This window comes from Spea bombifrons, chromosome 3, assembly GCF_027358695.1.
Source record: "Spea bombifrons isolate aSpeBom1 chromosome 3, aSpeBom1.2.pri, whole genome shotgun sequence".
Taxonomy (NCBI): Eukaryota; Metazoa; Chordata; class Amphibia; order Anura; family Pelobatidae; genus Spea; species Spea bombifrons.
Window position 1 is genome coordinate 49,456,886 of NC_071089.1, and position 13,654 is coordinate 49,470,539.

The 13,654-nt window shown below is 39.6% G+C and overlaps 1 protein-coding gene across 1 annotated transcript in view; it reads left to right on the forward strand.

The window, feature by feature from the left end:
* Positions 1 to 980: 980 nt before the first annotated feature.
* AGPAT4 (1-acylglycerol-3-phosphate O-acyltransferase 4) overlaps positions 981 to 13,654 on the forward strand; it is a 34,827-nt gene continuing 22,153 nt past the window's right edge. Inside the window, exons 1-3 of the mRNA XM_053461225.1 lie at positions 981 to 1,024; positions 11,461 to 11,683; positions 13,093 to 13,262. Of these exons, the coding sequence (XP_053317200.1) occupies positions 11,506 to 11,683; positions 13,093 to 13,262 (348 nt within the window). The 5' untranslated portion in view covers positions 981 to 1,024; positions 11,461 to 11,505. The remainder of the gene's footprint in view (positions 1,025 to 11,460; positions 11,684 to 13,092; positions 13,263 to 13,654) is intronic.

Consider the following 13,654-nt stretch of genomic DNA (forward strand, 5'->3'; position numbering starts at 1 on the left):
TGGACATTGGGTATCATCTTGGTCTACTGAGGATAGGATATACAATTATTAAGTTCATACGTAGGGGGAGAGATAATTGGACATTTTTTTTCTGGGGGAGCTCTTCTTTTTGCAGTCAGGCAGTGTAGTAATTATATATAGGAAGACCTGGTTTAGCTGACCATAGAATCAACTGATATACCGGTAGTTCTAGGCTCCCTTCTTTCACCAAGCAGGAATTAATGTTAGAGTGCCTCTAGTGGCAGCTATTCCCATTTCAGTCTTTAAACATCTATTGAAGGGCAAACGTAGTGAACGTGGCTGAATTATTAGTAATTACACCTTTTTCTTTCAAGTTTGGAAGAGGGAATAAAACTTTTTTATAATTAATATTAATAAAAGTTACATTTCCTTGGTTGATCGTACTATTTTCTATACGCCTTGACAAAACACTGATGTGTTTTTTTGAGCAGGATACCACATGAAATTAAAGTGCAAAATAATTTCATTTGTCTACTGAAGAACAAATGAATGAAAACGTTTTGATTTCCATTTTATTTTCATGTACAACAAACTAGCAGTGCTCAGGAACATTTCAGACTGTTTTTTTAAGGTGATATGAAATTGGAAAACAAAGCAATAAGTTTGACTTTGGGTGATGCTTATGTACCTATGTTCATTCAGCATAAATCAATAAAAAACGTAACAACATAGCAAGAAGTAATAGGTGCGGATCATAGTAAAGAAATTATAAAGGTTGGAAGGGCATCAGTCTAGGAAGCACGAAGCCATTGAAATAACATTCGTGTATTGCTGCTTTAAAAGGAAGTGACATACGGTGGGGGAGACACGTCAGATGAGGACCATTCTTGAATTTGCAAACCACCCCATGGGCGTGGTTTGGTTTCTTCCCGAGATTGGCTCACGTACAAGACCTCTTGTAAACTAGGGATTATACGAGGTGTTTTTTTTTTTCTTCTTCCCTCCTTCCTTCTGTCCTCCCTTACTTCCTTAAGTGCACATGTCCAGTTCTGGCGGACGCGAGGTATGTTGCGCTATTGGTGGCCCTTTGCAAGAGTTCAGAGCCTACCAATGTGCTTTTGATTTGTTAATGAACCTGCTCTTTCCCCCCATCTGTTGAATGAGTGGTTGATTGCTGGTGTATTTAGGAGCAGCGTGATGTGCAATTCTTATTAAAAAGTACTGTGCATTAAGCCTTAGTAAAAGATTGGTTCAGCCTTGAGGATACACGGTTTATATTTTATAGGGATTATTCAGAAGGTTACTTTTTGCACGTTTTTAGCGGTCAGGCTAAGTCGCTGTGTTAAATAAAGTTAAGGAAGAATTTGATTGTAAAGCATTAAGGGAAAACGACTTTTCGTTCGTTAATTCATTCCTTGTATTATGGGTCGGTAGATGTCTCCTACCATTAAGTGAGAGAAGCTGCTGTCTTTTAATATAAAGTCTTTGTTAGGATTTATCAACAATGACCATTGTTTTTGTGTGTTAATCTTCCCTTGTTTTGATACAATGGAGCAGACGAGGCCCTCTTTCCTCCCCAGCATCATGCTTGCATTCACATCGTTACCATAGTAACTATAAAAGTGTAATGTGTAGCTAGTTCTAAATTTAAAAATAATAGTGAGCGGTGGACAGAAGGCCATTCTGAGACAGACCAGGGAGCGCCCTGTTGCCTACAGGCATTTAAGAATGTATGTACGTGCTGTAAGGAGATGGTTTTTTTCCCCCCTTTTTAATGTATTGATTCTTATTGTGTTGCACCCTAGGAATGTTCCATTTTAACACCTTGGCCACTGTTTATTTAATGAGTAGCATAATACAAAACAATGGGGGGGTGATATGAGCACCACATGCGACAAGTAAAGCACGCGGGTGGTAAAATGGGTTTTCACCCTTGTATTCCACCGGCAACTATTTGGCAGAGTTGCCTTGGAGGCTCTTCAGGAGATTGCGAGGGAAGGTGGACCCTTCCTCTTCTACCTCTGCGAACGTGCGCTGTAATTCTGTGAGGAGAATATACTGTATTTGCTCGATTATAAGACAACCCCTCAAAATCTGAATATTACTTTAGGGGAAAAAAAACCTGAATATAAGTTTTATTAGTAAATATGAATTCATGTAAACTATTTTTTCATATTTAATAAAAGCTATGATTGAGAAAAATCTTTTTTGTTTTTATTTCCTTTTATTTGCCAACCTGCCCCCCCCAGTTATGCACATCTGCCCTCAGGCTTGCCTTTTATCCCCCTATAATACCACTCTGCCTCCCTGATATGCCTTATACCCTCCTATATGTCACTCTGCACGATGATATGCCTTTTAACCCCCTATTTACCACTCTGCCTCCAGAAATGCCTTATGCCCCCCATATAATACTCCAGAAACAGTTTTGGCATAATGTAATTGTATTTTCTTTAGGTGGCTGGACATTAGCCATTTGTATGTATACTAGCTTTGCTACCAGAACCCAAGCTACTAGAAATACTCCCTTACACCTTATCACTGCTTGTGGTGAACAATAAGAATGGCTCAGTCTTTCAGTGTCACACAGACACTCTGACTAATTAAAATATATGGAGGAAAGGATTTCATTGACCAAGCAGGGCTTAATTAACATTGCCGTATCAGCTTAGTGTGATGTCTGGGCAGGGCAGCTCTTCCAAAATATCATGTCATCAAAGGTAGCCGTCATGTCTGCATGTTTTATTGGAGCAAAATACCCCCCGCTGCTAACCGCACCTCCTTCCGGCTGCAGCGGAAGTTGCTTACGTGGATTGCGTCGACGTCTACCCGCTGCCCCAACTACACACCAGGGAGTCAGAAGCACCGGTAAGTTTGGGGGGGTTAAATGGGGGCATAAGGCATTTCTGTAGGCAGAGTGCTCTATTATATGCCTTTTAACCCCCTTAAGGTCACTCTGCCCCATAATATGCCTTTTAACCCCCTAAATGCCAGTGACATATAGGGGTATAAGGCATTTCTGGAGGCAGAGTGGCACATAGGGGGTCAAAAGGAATATCATGGGGCACAGTGGCATTTACAGTGTTAAAAGGCATATCATGGGGCACAGTAGCATATAGGGGGTATAAGGAATTTCTGAGGCAGAGTGGCAAGCCTGGGGGCAGATGTGCGTAACTGGGGGGGCAGGTTGGAAAATAAAAGGAAACTTAAAACCAAAAAAATATTTTTCTCAATCATAGCTTTTATTAAAAAAAAGAAGTTTACATGAATTAACATTTACTAGTAAAACGTTTCCTATAGGACCAAAATAAAGCCAAAATGGAGAAGCCATGTGTGAAAACAAAGTAGCAGACAGGTGCTGCTAATCAAATGCCCATGATTAATTTATCATCAGCATGTGTGACCACCTCTATAAAAGCTGAAGTCTTAGCAATTTGCTGGTCTGGAGCATTCAGGTGTTTGTTAACACAGTGCCAAGGAGGAAAGCCATCAGCAATTGTCTTAGAGAAGCAATTGTTGCTGTGTATCAATCTGGGAAGGATTACAGGGCCATTTCCAAACAATTTAAAGTCCATCATTCTACAGCGAGAAAGATTATTTAAAAGGACAAAACATTTAAGACAGTTGCCAATCTCCCCAGGAGTGGACGTTACAGGAAATTCACCCCAAGTTCAGACGGTGCAATGCTTGGAGAAATTGCAAAAAAAACCTCAAGTTGCATCTCATCTTTCAAAAGTTGCATCCGAACAAACCACAAGACTTCTTGAACAATGTTCTTTAGACAGGCGAGAACAAAGTGCAGATGTTTGGCCATAATGCACAGCATATCAGCACAAACACCTCATACCAACTGTCAAGCACGGTGGTGGAGTGGTGATGATTTGGGCTTGTTATGTAGCCACAGGACCCGGGAACCTTGCAGATATTAAGTGAACCATGAACTCTTGAAGTGCTGTGGCAGGACCTTAAGAGAGCTGTGCATAAAATAAATGCCTGCAAACCTTAATGAACTGAGGCAACATTTAAATAAGTGTGTGCCAAAATTCCTCTACAACAATGTGAGAGTCCTACAGAAAACTATTGCTTCCAGTTGTTGCTGCTAAAGATGGTTCTACAAGCTATTGAATCATAAGGTATACTTTTTTCACACATGGCTTCTCCATTTTGGCTTTATTTCTGTTAAATATATATCATGACACGGTGTAATATGTCATGTGTTGTTGGTCATTTGAGATTGTATTAACCTAATTTTTAAACCTGCTAAACAACAGATGATTGTTAATATGTTCTGATATGTAGAACCATGGAATTCAAAGAGTATACTTTCTTTTCCACACGACTGTGTGTGTGTATATGTACACCTGTTCGATTGCTTGTTAACACAAATAGCTAATCAGCCAATCGCACGGCAGCAACTCAATGTATTTAGGCATGTAGATGTGGTCAAGACAACTTAAACGGTGTTGCTGTAATTCCTCAATGTCGAGCCATTCAGCAACACCGAGATTGGCATCATGGGCGATGTCTGGCCCCTCCCCATGGGCGATCACGAGGCATTCAGCGACACCGAACATTCACCCCAGGACGCCACTGTTAGTGATTTTGCAAGATGGCGGCTGTCCTGTAAAAAAAAAAAAAAAAGTTGGAAAAGTTGCCAGAAGGTCTCAAGACCCTCTAGAGAACTCTGGCAGGTTGAATACAGGTACTGCGTTCAACCATGCAAGTCAATAGAGCCCAGCTTTCACTATGTGATTAGTAAAATATTTAAAAAATAAAAAAATATATGGGAAAACAAAAGCTTAAAAAAAATCCAGTTCCAGCAAAATGTAAAAAAAAAGTCCAAAAAGAATAAAATAAAAAATCTTGACATGGAAAGAGCTAAAGTAAAAGCATTTTTTAAATACCTAAGGGTATAATAATAATGGTTTGATGGGGTAAATTGGAGTGGCTGGGCTCAAAGATAGGGCATAGGCACAGACTGACCAAAATGGAGGGGAGCGCACTTCCTAAATGTGGCGCTTTACCTCCCAAACAACCCGACAAACCCATGCATGGGGCTATCACTGTACCTAGGAGATGCTGCTGAACACATATTGGGGTGTTGTTGGATAGTGATGTATACCAGGAGCTGTAAATCCATACCTGAAGCGCAATTTTAGTGATAAAAAAAACACAACATAAATTACTACCACAAAGTTTGACAAAGGGTGGTAGTAGAATTAGCGCAAGGAAAGGGTTAAAATACCAGTATTTGAAATGAGGTGTCTAGTTTTCAAAAATATATGGTTTGATGGGGTAAATTGCATTGGCCAGCTTCAAAGAGACCTGAAATAGCACATGGGGCAGAATGACCAGCTTTGGAAAAACAATGGCTTTAAAATAGCAAAACGCTACTTGTATTCATTGCCCAATAACTTGCAGAAAAAACATAAAAACATTGGGTATTTCTAACTCAGGACAAATAGTAGAATCTTTTTTAGCAGATTTTTTCATTAGCTTTTTTGGATGAGTAAAAGATTTCTCGAGTAAAAGTCAGAAAATGTGTTTTCAATTCTTCATATTTTATTATTTTTTTGTGGGAAGTTAGATAATATGATAAAAAAAATGGAATCTGAAGAAAGCCCTTCTTGTCATGAAAAAAACAACATATAACTTGTGTACCCGGGTACACTAAATGAGTGAGGAGAAAATTACATCTAAACACGAGTACCACAAAAGTGTTAAAACAACTTCGGTCCCAAAGGTACAAAAGGTAAAACACAGCCTGGTCCTTAAGGGGTTAAGTGACTTTGAACGTGGCATAGTTGTTGTTGTTGCCAAACGGGCTGGTTGAGTATTTCAGAAACTGCTGATCTACTGGGATTTTCACACACAACCATTCTAGGATTTACAGAGAATGGTCCAAAAAAGAGAAAATATCCAGTGAGTGGCAGTTGTGTGGACGAAAATGCCCTGTTGGCATTTTAATAAAGGTAACAATTATGAAAAACTTAGCAGACAATTTTCCACCCCTTCAAAGCCCAAAATATAGGGAGTGCAAGGTCTATTCCTACAGACCTCTGTCTCAGTGCTCCCTTGCATACAGCTTCAGTGCTGAGCGCCAGAATAAAACATCATATCCTGGCTCTCTGCATCAATAGCAGGCGCACAGTGTAAGGGAGCAGTAAAGCAGAGTGTCACTCTTCAGTCCAAAAAAAAAGCCCTGAATATATATATTTTTTTAAATTTCATCTTGTACAGAATGATTTATATATGTAAGGTGTTTTTTTGTTTTTGTTTTTAACAAACCCCCCACACAAAACACAACTTTAATCGTTGTGGCCAAAAGTTTCGATAATGACACAAATATTGGTCTTCACAAAGTTTGCTGCTTCAGAGTGTTTAGATATTTTTGTCAGATGTTATAATATACCGAAGTATAATAACAAATATTTCATAAATATCAAGGCTTTTACTGACAATTACATTAAGTTTATGCAAAGAGTCAATATATGCAAGTATTTTCAAGATCTCTGTAATCCGCTCTGGCATGCTGTCAATTAATTTCTCTGCCACATCCTGACTGATAGCAGCCCATTCTTGCATAATCAATGCTTGGAGTTTGTCAGAATTTCAGGGTTTTTGTTTGTCCACCCTCCTCTTGAGGATTGACCACACATTCTCAATGGAAATAAGGTCTGGTGAGTTTCCTGGCCATGGACCCAAAATTTTGATGTTTTGTTCCCCGAGCTACTCAGTTCTCACTTTTGCCTGTAAAAAGACATTGTTCATCACCAAACTGTTCTTGGATGGATGGTGCCATTTTTTATCCATGGCTGTGTTAGGCAAAATTTTGAGTGAGCCCACTCCCTAGCCTGAGAAGCAACCCCACACATTAATAGTCTCAGGATGCTTTACTGTTGGCATGACACAGGACTGATGGTAGCACTGACTTTGTCTTCTCCGGATAAGCTTTTTGTCAGGATGCCCCAAACAATCTGAAAGGGGATTCATCCGAGAAAATGACTTTACCCCAGTCCTCAGAAGTCCAAGCCCTGTACCTTTTGCAGAATACCAGTCTATCCTTGATGTTTTTCCTGGAGAGAAGTGGCTTCTTTGCTGCCCTTCTTGACACCAGACCATCCTCCAAAAGTCTTCCCATCCTTATGTGTGCAGATGCACTCACACCTGCCTGCTAGCAGTTGAATTAACTTTAGGAGACGGTCCTGGCACTTGTGGTCTTTCTTTGGCCTTCTTCACAACAAATGAACCTCTGTCCTTGATGATCCAATAAATGGTTGATTTAGGTGCAGTCTTACTAGCAGCAAGATGCTTGCCTGTGAAACCATTTTAGTGCAAAGTAATGACGACAGCACGTGTTTCCTTGCAGGTAACCATGGTTAACAGAGAAGAGGAATAAACCCCACTCAAGGATGAACTAAAATAGAACACCAATGTGTGTTATGTAAAAATTGGAACTAGAAATACTTAAAAAAAAAAAAGGGGGATGAATATACTTACTAGGCAGTAACAACGGAAATCTATAAAATACTATGATAGTGTAATACGTTTTTAATGTGAAAGTAAAATAAAAATAATGAAAATGCACTCACAAGTGTGGCTCCAATAATACAGATGGAGCAACTAAAAGGCAGTTAAGGAAGGCTAAGCAGTGAAGTCGGTTCTGAAAATAATGGTGTTTAATGTTGCAGTAGGAACGGTAATGGTAAAACAAAAGACAGGGCTTTTCACGTAGTAGTCCAAAGGGGATTAGAGTCCACACCGCTAGATATGAACTGGCAGCCTCCAGTATAATGTGATGGAAGCTGCCGGTGAGCAGTGCGTTAAGATTAGATTTGGCACAGGTGGGCAAACACCGCTCTCTATGGAAGTCCAGTAGGATCAGAAAGAATCAATACATTTTGTCCAGGAGACTTCAGGAGTCTGTAGCAGTTGCATGAAGGTTGGGCTTATATATAGTCTGTAAAGAGGCAGATACATACTGATTTAAAAACTGAACATACAACCTTAAAAAAGGGGGAAGAATATACTTACTAGGCAGTAACAATGGAAATCTATAAAATAAAACACTATAATCTAATACTTTCCAATGTGAAAGAAAAAGAAAAATAATGAAAATGCACTCACAAGTGTGGCTCCAATAATACAGATGGAGCAACTTAAAAGCAGATAAAGAGCACTAATACCTTACAAAGAGTAAGGAGTACAAATACTATATTATATTGCAAGATACTGTTAGGAGACTGTAGGATACTACTTTGTCTAACAAAAAAAGAAAATATCTTAGAGACAAATTAAATTACCAAAGTGGTAAAGAAAGAACGTGGAATAAATCCAACCCTCTCACTTCCAATATAGGAATGTAGCTCTTTGGAGAACCCTCCTCTCTTGGTGTAAGGTCCACCTATCTTCCCCTGCTGACATTCACTCCATCTTTAATTAAAGGTGCAGATAGCTGCTCTCTAGATTCCTGTCTGGTCGAACACCCATGGATTAAAAGATTTTCCAATGGAATCTCCAGATTGTGACCTTGTTACCATCCAACGACTCCTCCATGGGATCTTAATCTGGGTTTAGAGCAATTGTCCTCCTCTCACTTTGAACCACTGGAATATGTTTCTCCCCGGGTAATCACTCTTAAGGTTGTCCTCTTAGTGGCCGTCGCTTCTGCCCGTAGTATTGTGTAGCTGCAAGCAATGTCTATGAAAGAACCATTCCTCAGAATTCTACCTCATGCAGTGGTGCTGAAACTTCCACCCGAGTTTATTCCTAAATTTTTCTTCTCATTTTCATATGAACCAAGATATTGTGTTACCTTCCTTTTGTCCTGAGCCTTAAATTTCTAAAGAATGTCAGCTCCATACTTTAGACCTTCGTAGATGTATCCAGATTTACCTTGCTAGAACTACTTCTTTGAGAAAACCCAGCTCCCTGTGTATTTCCTTTTCTGGTACTTGTAAAGGGAATAAGGTATCTAGAGCCTCGATCGGCTGCTGGATCAGAGAAGCAATTTCTGAATGTTACGCCTCTACGGAGTTGGAACCTCCCCTCAAATTGAGAGCTCACTCGACAAGATCAGTTTTGACCTCCTGGGATGAACTTGCAGCCACCCGGGCTAACTGCCACACATTCTCTAAGCATTTCCGTCTGGACCTCATGACTGCTGAAGAGGCCGGCACCGGCGGAAGTGGAGGACAGAAGTGGTGGTTGTCTGCGCCCATTGTGCAGACGCCCATCGGCTGCCATATAGGAGCATCCTCCGCAGCGCTGAAGGGGACCTGGATTCTTCTACCTTGTGATGCGCGCAGACAACCACCACTTCTGTCCTCCACTTCCGCCGGTGCGTCTATGATGGAGCAACGGAATGTCATGTGATGCCGGCGGTCAGTCACAGAAACCCCTGCTGAAGTGGAGGGCAGAAGCGGAGATGTCTGCGTGCATCGCACAGACGCCCACCGGCTGTCAGAGAGGAGGATCCGGGTCCCTTGCAGTGCTCGGATTATAAAACGGGGTATTTTCTGAAAAAACCCTCATTTTATAGTTGATAAAATCGATTCAACTAAAAGATAATGAAATTCTTTGACAACGATTGTCATTATCGATTTGTATCTATTAGCCCAGGGGTGTCCAAGTTTTTCTGCAGTGGGCCACTTCATCAGAATTGTATACATGCGAGAGCCGCACTCATTTTTCACCGTGAGAAAATATAGCCTTTAATAAAATATGCAAATTAAAATAAAGTAAATGACACAAAACCTTTACTTTTCCTCTCACTGATTTCTTGGCCTAGAAAGTTTTGTGACTACAAATTCAGGATAATTAAAAATGAAATAGTTCTATTTATTCTAGGGATGCACCAAAATGAAAATTCTGAACCAAAACCCAAAAATTCATGGTTCACTTAGCCAAAACCGAAAATGACCCCCCACCTTTAAAAATAATTAAAAAAGTGTGATTGCTAACCTAGTGAATGCTGGAACCTAGGCATGATGGGACTGTTATTGCTGTTGGCAATCACACTCCTATCATCCCAAGTCAGCCAGTACATGCTGGTACAGGGTGGCTGTAAGTAATGTGCAGACCCCATACTGCTGGCAGTGTCAATACACAAGGGGGCAGCTAGCTAGGTTTCAGCATGTACTGCCTGACTTGACATGATAGGAGTGTGATTGCTAACAGCATCACAGTCCCAACATGCCTAGGTTCCAGCACTTACACATCCATGCTATCACACACACACACACTCATTCATTCATATACTCATTCATTAACAGATTCATTCCCTCAATCACACATACTCATTACTCAAAAGAGATCCAATAAATGTGAGGATTAGGTCAATATTAAATGTCCCACATTCTAAAGGTGCAGCAACATATTTGTGAAGTTTATTGGGAGGTAGCAGTACCTAGTGATTTTGTACCAAGGAGAAAAAGGGAGAAATTACTGATGAACTGGATAGCAGACACACTTGCACAGAATGCTTTACAGCAGCCCCTTTCCTCACTGCACAGAACTATATGTGGCAGCAACTTTCTCAGCAACTCTCACGCATGATACAATATGGCAGACACTCTCCTCCCTGCATGCAAGATTGTTCGGCAGCCCCCACTCTTCCTCACACTGCATGAACAGACCTTGGTGAGAAGTCACATTCTGGGCATATATTGAAGGTCTAACTGTAGAGTTTGTAAGCCCTGTTTAGTATGATTGAAAATTCCCACAATAGCAAGACTTGTAAGAATAGATCATGGTTGATGGTGCGGGGAGACTACTGGAACCGAGTTGAGCTTTATCAAGGTTTACAAAGTTAAACCTGCAAAGCTCCCTTCCCTTATGTCTTGGATGTCATAAACCCCTTTCCAATCTGTACCAACTTGTGGTTTAACAAATATATAATTGTAGCAAAGCATTAGCAAAAGGGTTAATCAAGCTGCCTGTATACATTCATGTAGACTATCTAATTACAGGCCACTGGTCAGTCTGCATACCCCCCCCCCCACACACACACACTTTGCTAGCATAGCCAAAAGTACCGTTGATTCCTTTTTGTGTCTTGTAATTGGCTCCCCAGTTAGTCTTTAAACATTATAGCCCTGTGTTTCTTCTGCTTCTGGACTGGTGTGCTCTGTTGTATGCCTGGTGGAATGAATTTTCCCAGAGGAGCATATTTACTCTGAGGACCAGACTGGCTGCTCATCTTGTAGCCTGATATTGGTAAAAGGTAGATAATGACAACCTGGGCTAGAGTGGTCACCCTGGTTTCGGTTGCAATAATAGTATTTAAGAAGGGAGGTCTTAAACAGCAGTTCTAAAGCTATTACAACACCGAAGCAATGAATTAAAACACTGATTCTCTTTCACCTGGCTGCACATTTAGATTTCAAGATCTGTGATTTGTAGAGTATTGTGGGTTTTTTTGGGAGTGGGGTAAGCTTTTACAAGAAACAATGTGCCTCTGATTTTCTCATGTGTAATACTTTTTCTTTCTTTCTATAGGCTTCCTTCTAATTATCTGGATGGTTTTGAGAAAGGTCTATCAGTATGAACCTCGCTGCCTTTTTGAAGTCTCAGTTCCTTTGCCATTTGTTCATCAGTTATGTTTTTATTGGATCTGGACTAGTAATCAACTTCATTCAGTTTTGTACTCTTCCCATTTGGCCAATAAGCAAGCAGCTATTCAGGAAGATCAACTGCAGGCTAGCATACTGCATCTCAAGCCGTAAGATATATTTGTGTACTCTACTGCACTTGTATTTAAAATATCTGTGTGCCATGCAAGGTTACTTTAACATGTCAAACTTCACATTGCATGTGGAAAATAATTGGGCATCTCTGGGCATCACAGTCAAAAAAGAAGAGTAAGATTGGACTAAGCAATTAAAATATCCCTTGAAGGCATCTCCCTCCAGGCAATAAAGTAAAACAATAAAAACATGTAACCAGCGCTTCAAAAGCAAAATGTTGTTGTTCCCAAATATTAATAGCGTGTGATCAATGCAAAATATGTGAATTGAATTATTGGTTGGTCTTATATGTAGTGGAGTGGTGAAATATGTCAGACAACACAATCTAGCCCCCTTAAATAGCAATTAAAAAAATAACATAACACAATTGTGTTACTGGATATAGAAAAAATAATTATGACAAAATGTTGAACTGACAGATGATGCACATTGTACTCATGGATCACTTTAAATATTCCTGTATAAAAAGGAATCTCAATGGGTCACATTGCATACCCCCAAAGAATCTCTCTATATGCCAGAAGTGGTGGGAGTGATCATGAGCACCCCCTAAAACCTACCGTTGGATAGTTTCCATTATAGCATCTTGTGATATGCTTGTGTGTCTGTCTAACATTGGCACACAATGGAAGAGGAAGAGAAGTCTGGTAGTGGCATTCATAGTTGCATACTTACATAGTACATAAGGTTGAAAAAAGACCTAAGTCCATCAAGTTCAACCCTTCTACCTAATCTTCCTACTCTTTATCCAAAAGAAGGCAAACAACCCTAATTAAGCTACTTGGAATTCTGCCATTAGGGGGGAAAAAATCCTTCTTGACGTCAAAAGGCAATTTGATTTCTCCTTGGATCAAGAAACTCTCAAGTATTAATTCTAATTCTTTATGTCATGCCTTTCTAAAAGAATATCCAGACCCCTTTTGAAGGCATCTAATGTATTTGATAACACCACCTCCCTTGGCAGTGAAGTCCATACCTTTATTGTCCTTACTGTAAAGAATCTCTTCCTTTGTCGTCTATGAAATATCCGCTCTTCCAGTCTCCAGAGGGAACTGTTTCACTCAATTGTTATCTACAGTGTGCAGACCTAACATATATGGACAGTCATAGTTGCTGAACCATCATTGGACACTGTCCTGCCTAGCCTAGTGACCATCTCCATTATTTATGCTTAAGATGCTTTTAAATAGTATTGGCTGGATATGAGTTGATTTCTTGCTTTATATGTACTTTTTACACATCACTATTTTTTGTTTAGTGTACACAGTAATTATTTGCAATGTAAAATAACATATAGTTATGCTAATATCATATAAGAAGTTTGTAATTTTAATCAAAGCAAACACACTTAATTCTCTATTCTTATTTCTTTAATCTGTTCCAGAACTGGTTATGTTGTTAGAGTGGTGGTCAGGCACAGACTGCACACTCTATTGTGATCCTGAAGGCTATCCGAAATATGGCAAAGAGAGTGCCATTGTAATTCTCAATCACAATTTTGAAATAGACTTTCTATGTGGCTGGAACTTTTGTGAGAGATTTGGTGTATTAGGGGTGAGTATGAGTTCAATTACCAGTTTTATTAATTTTGTTGCGTAATTATGTTTTTTATGACAAAAGGCAATGTAGATGGGTTTTACAGATGTTTAAGTAGAGATTGAAACTTACTACTCAACTGTATATCAGACTATTTAGTATTTTATTGTTTACTACATCTAGCTCCATCGTATTTTTAGTATTTTTGCATAATATGTTTAGAGCTCTATTTTTTTTATTTTTTAGAAGACTATCCCCCTAAGTCACTCAAACTTCATATTGATTATAGGAATTTTGGTATGGACAGAGGCTGAAGAAGTCCAGCCAAAACCATTTGTCTTTTGTAGAACTCTTTAACTTTGATTAGAGACAGGGTATGGTTTTGATAACATTAAGCTTCTCTATTAACC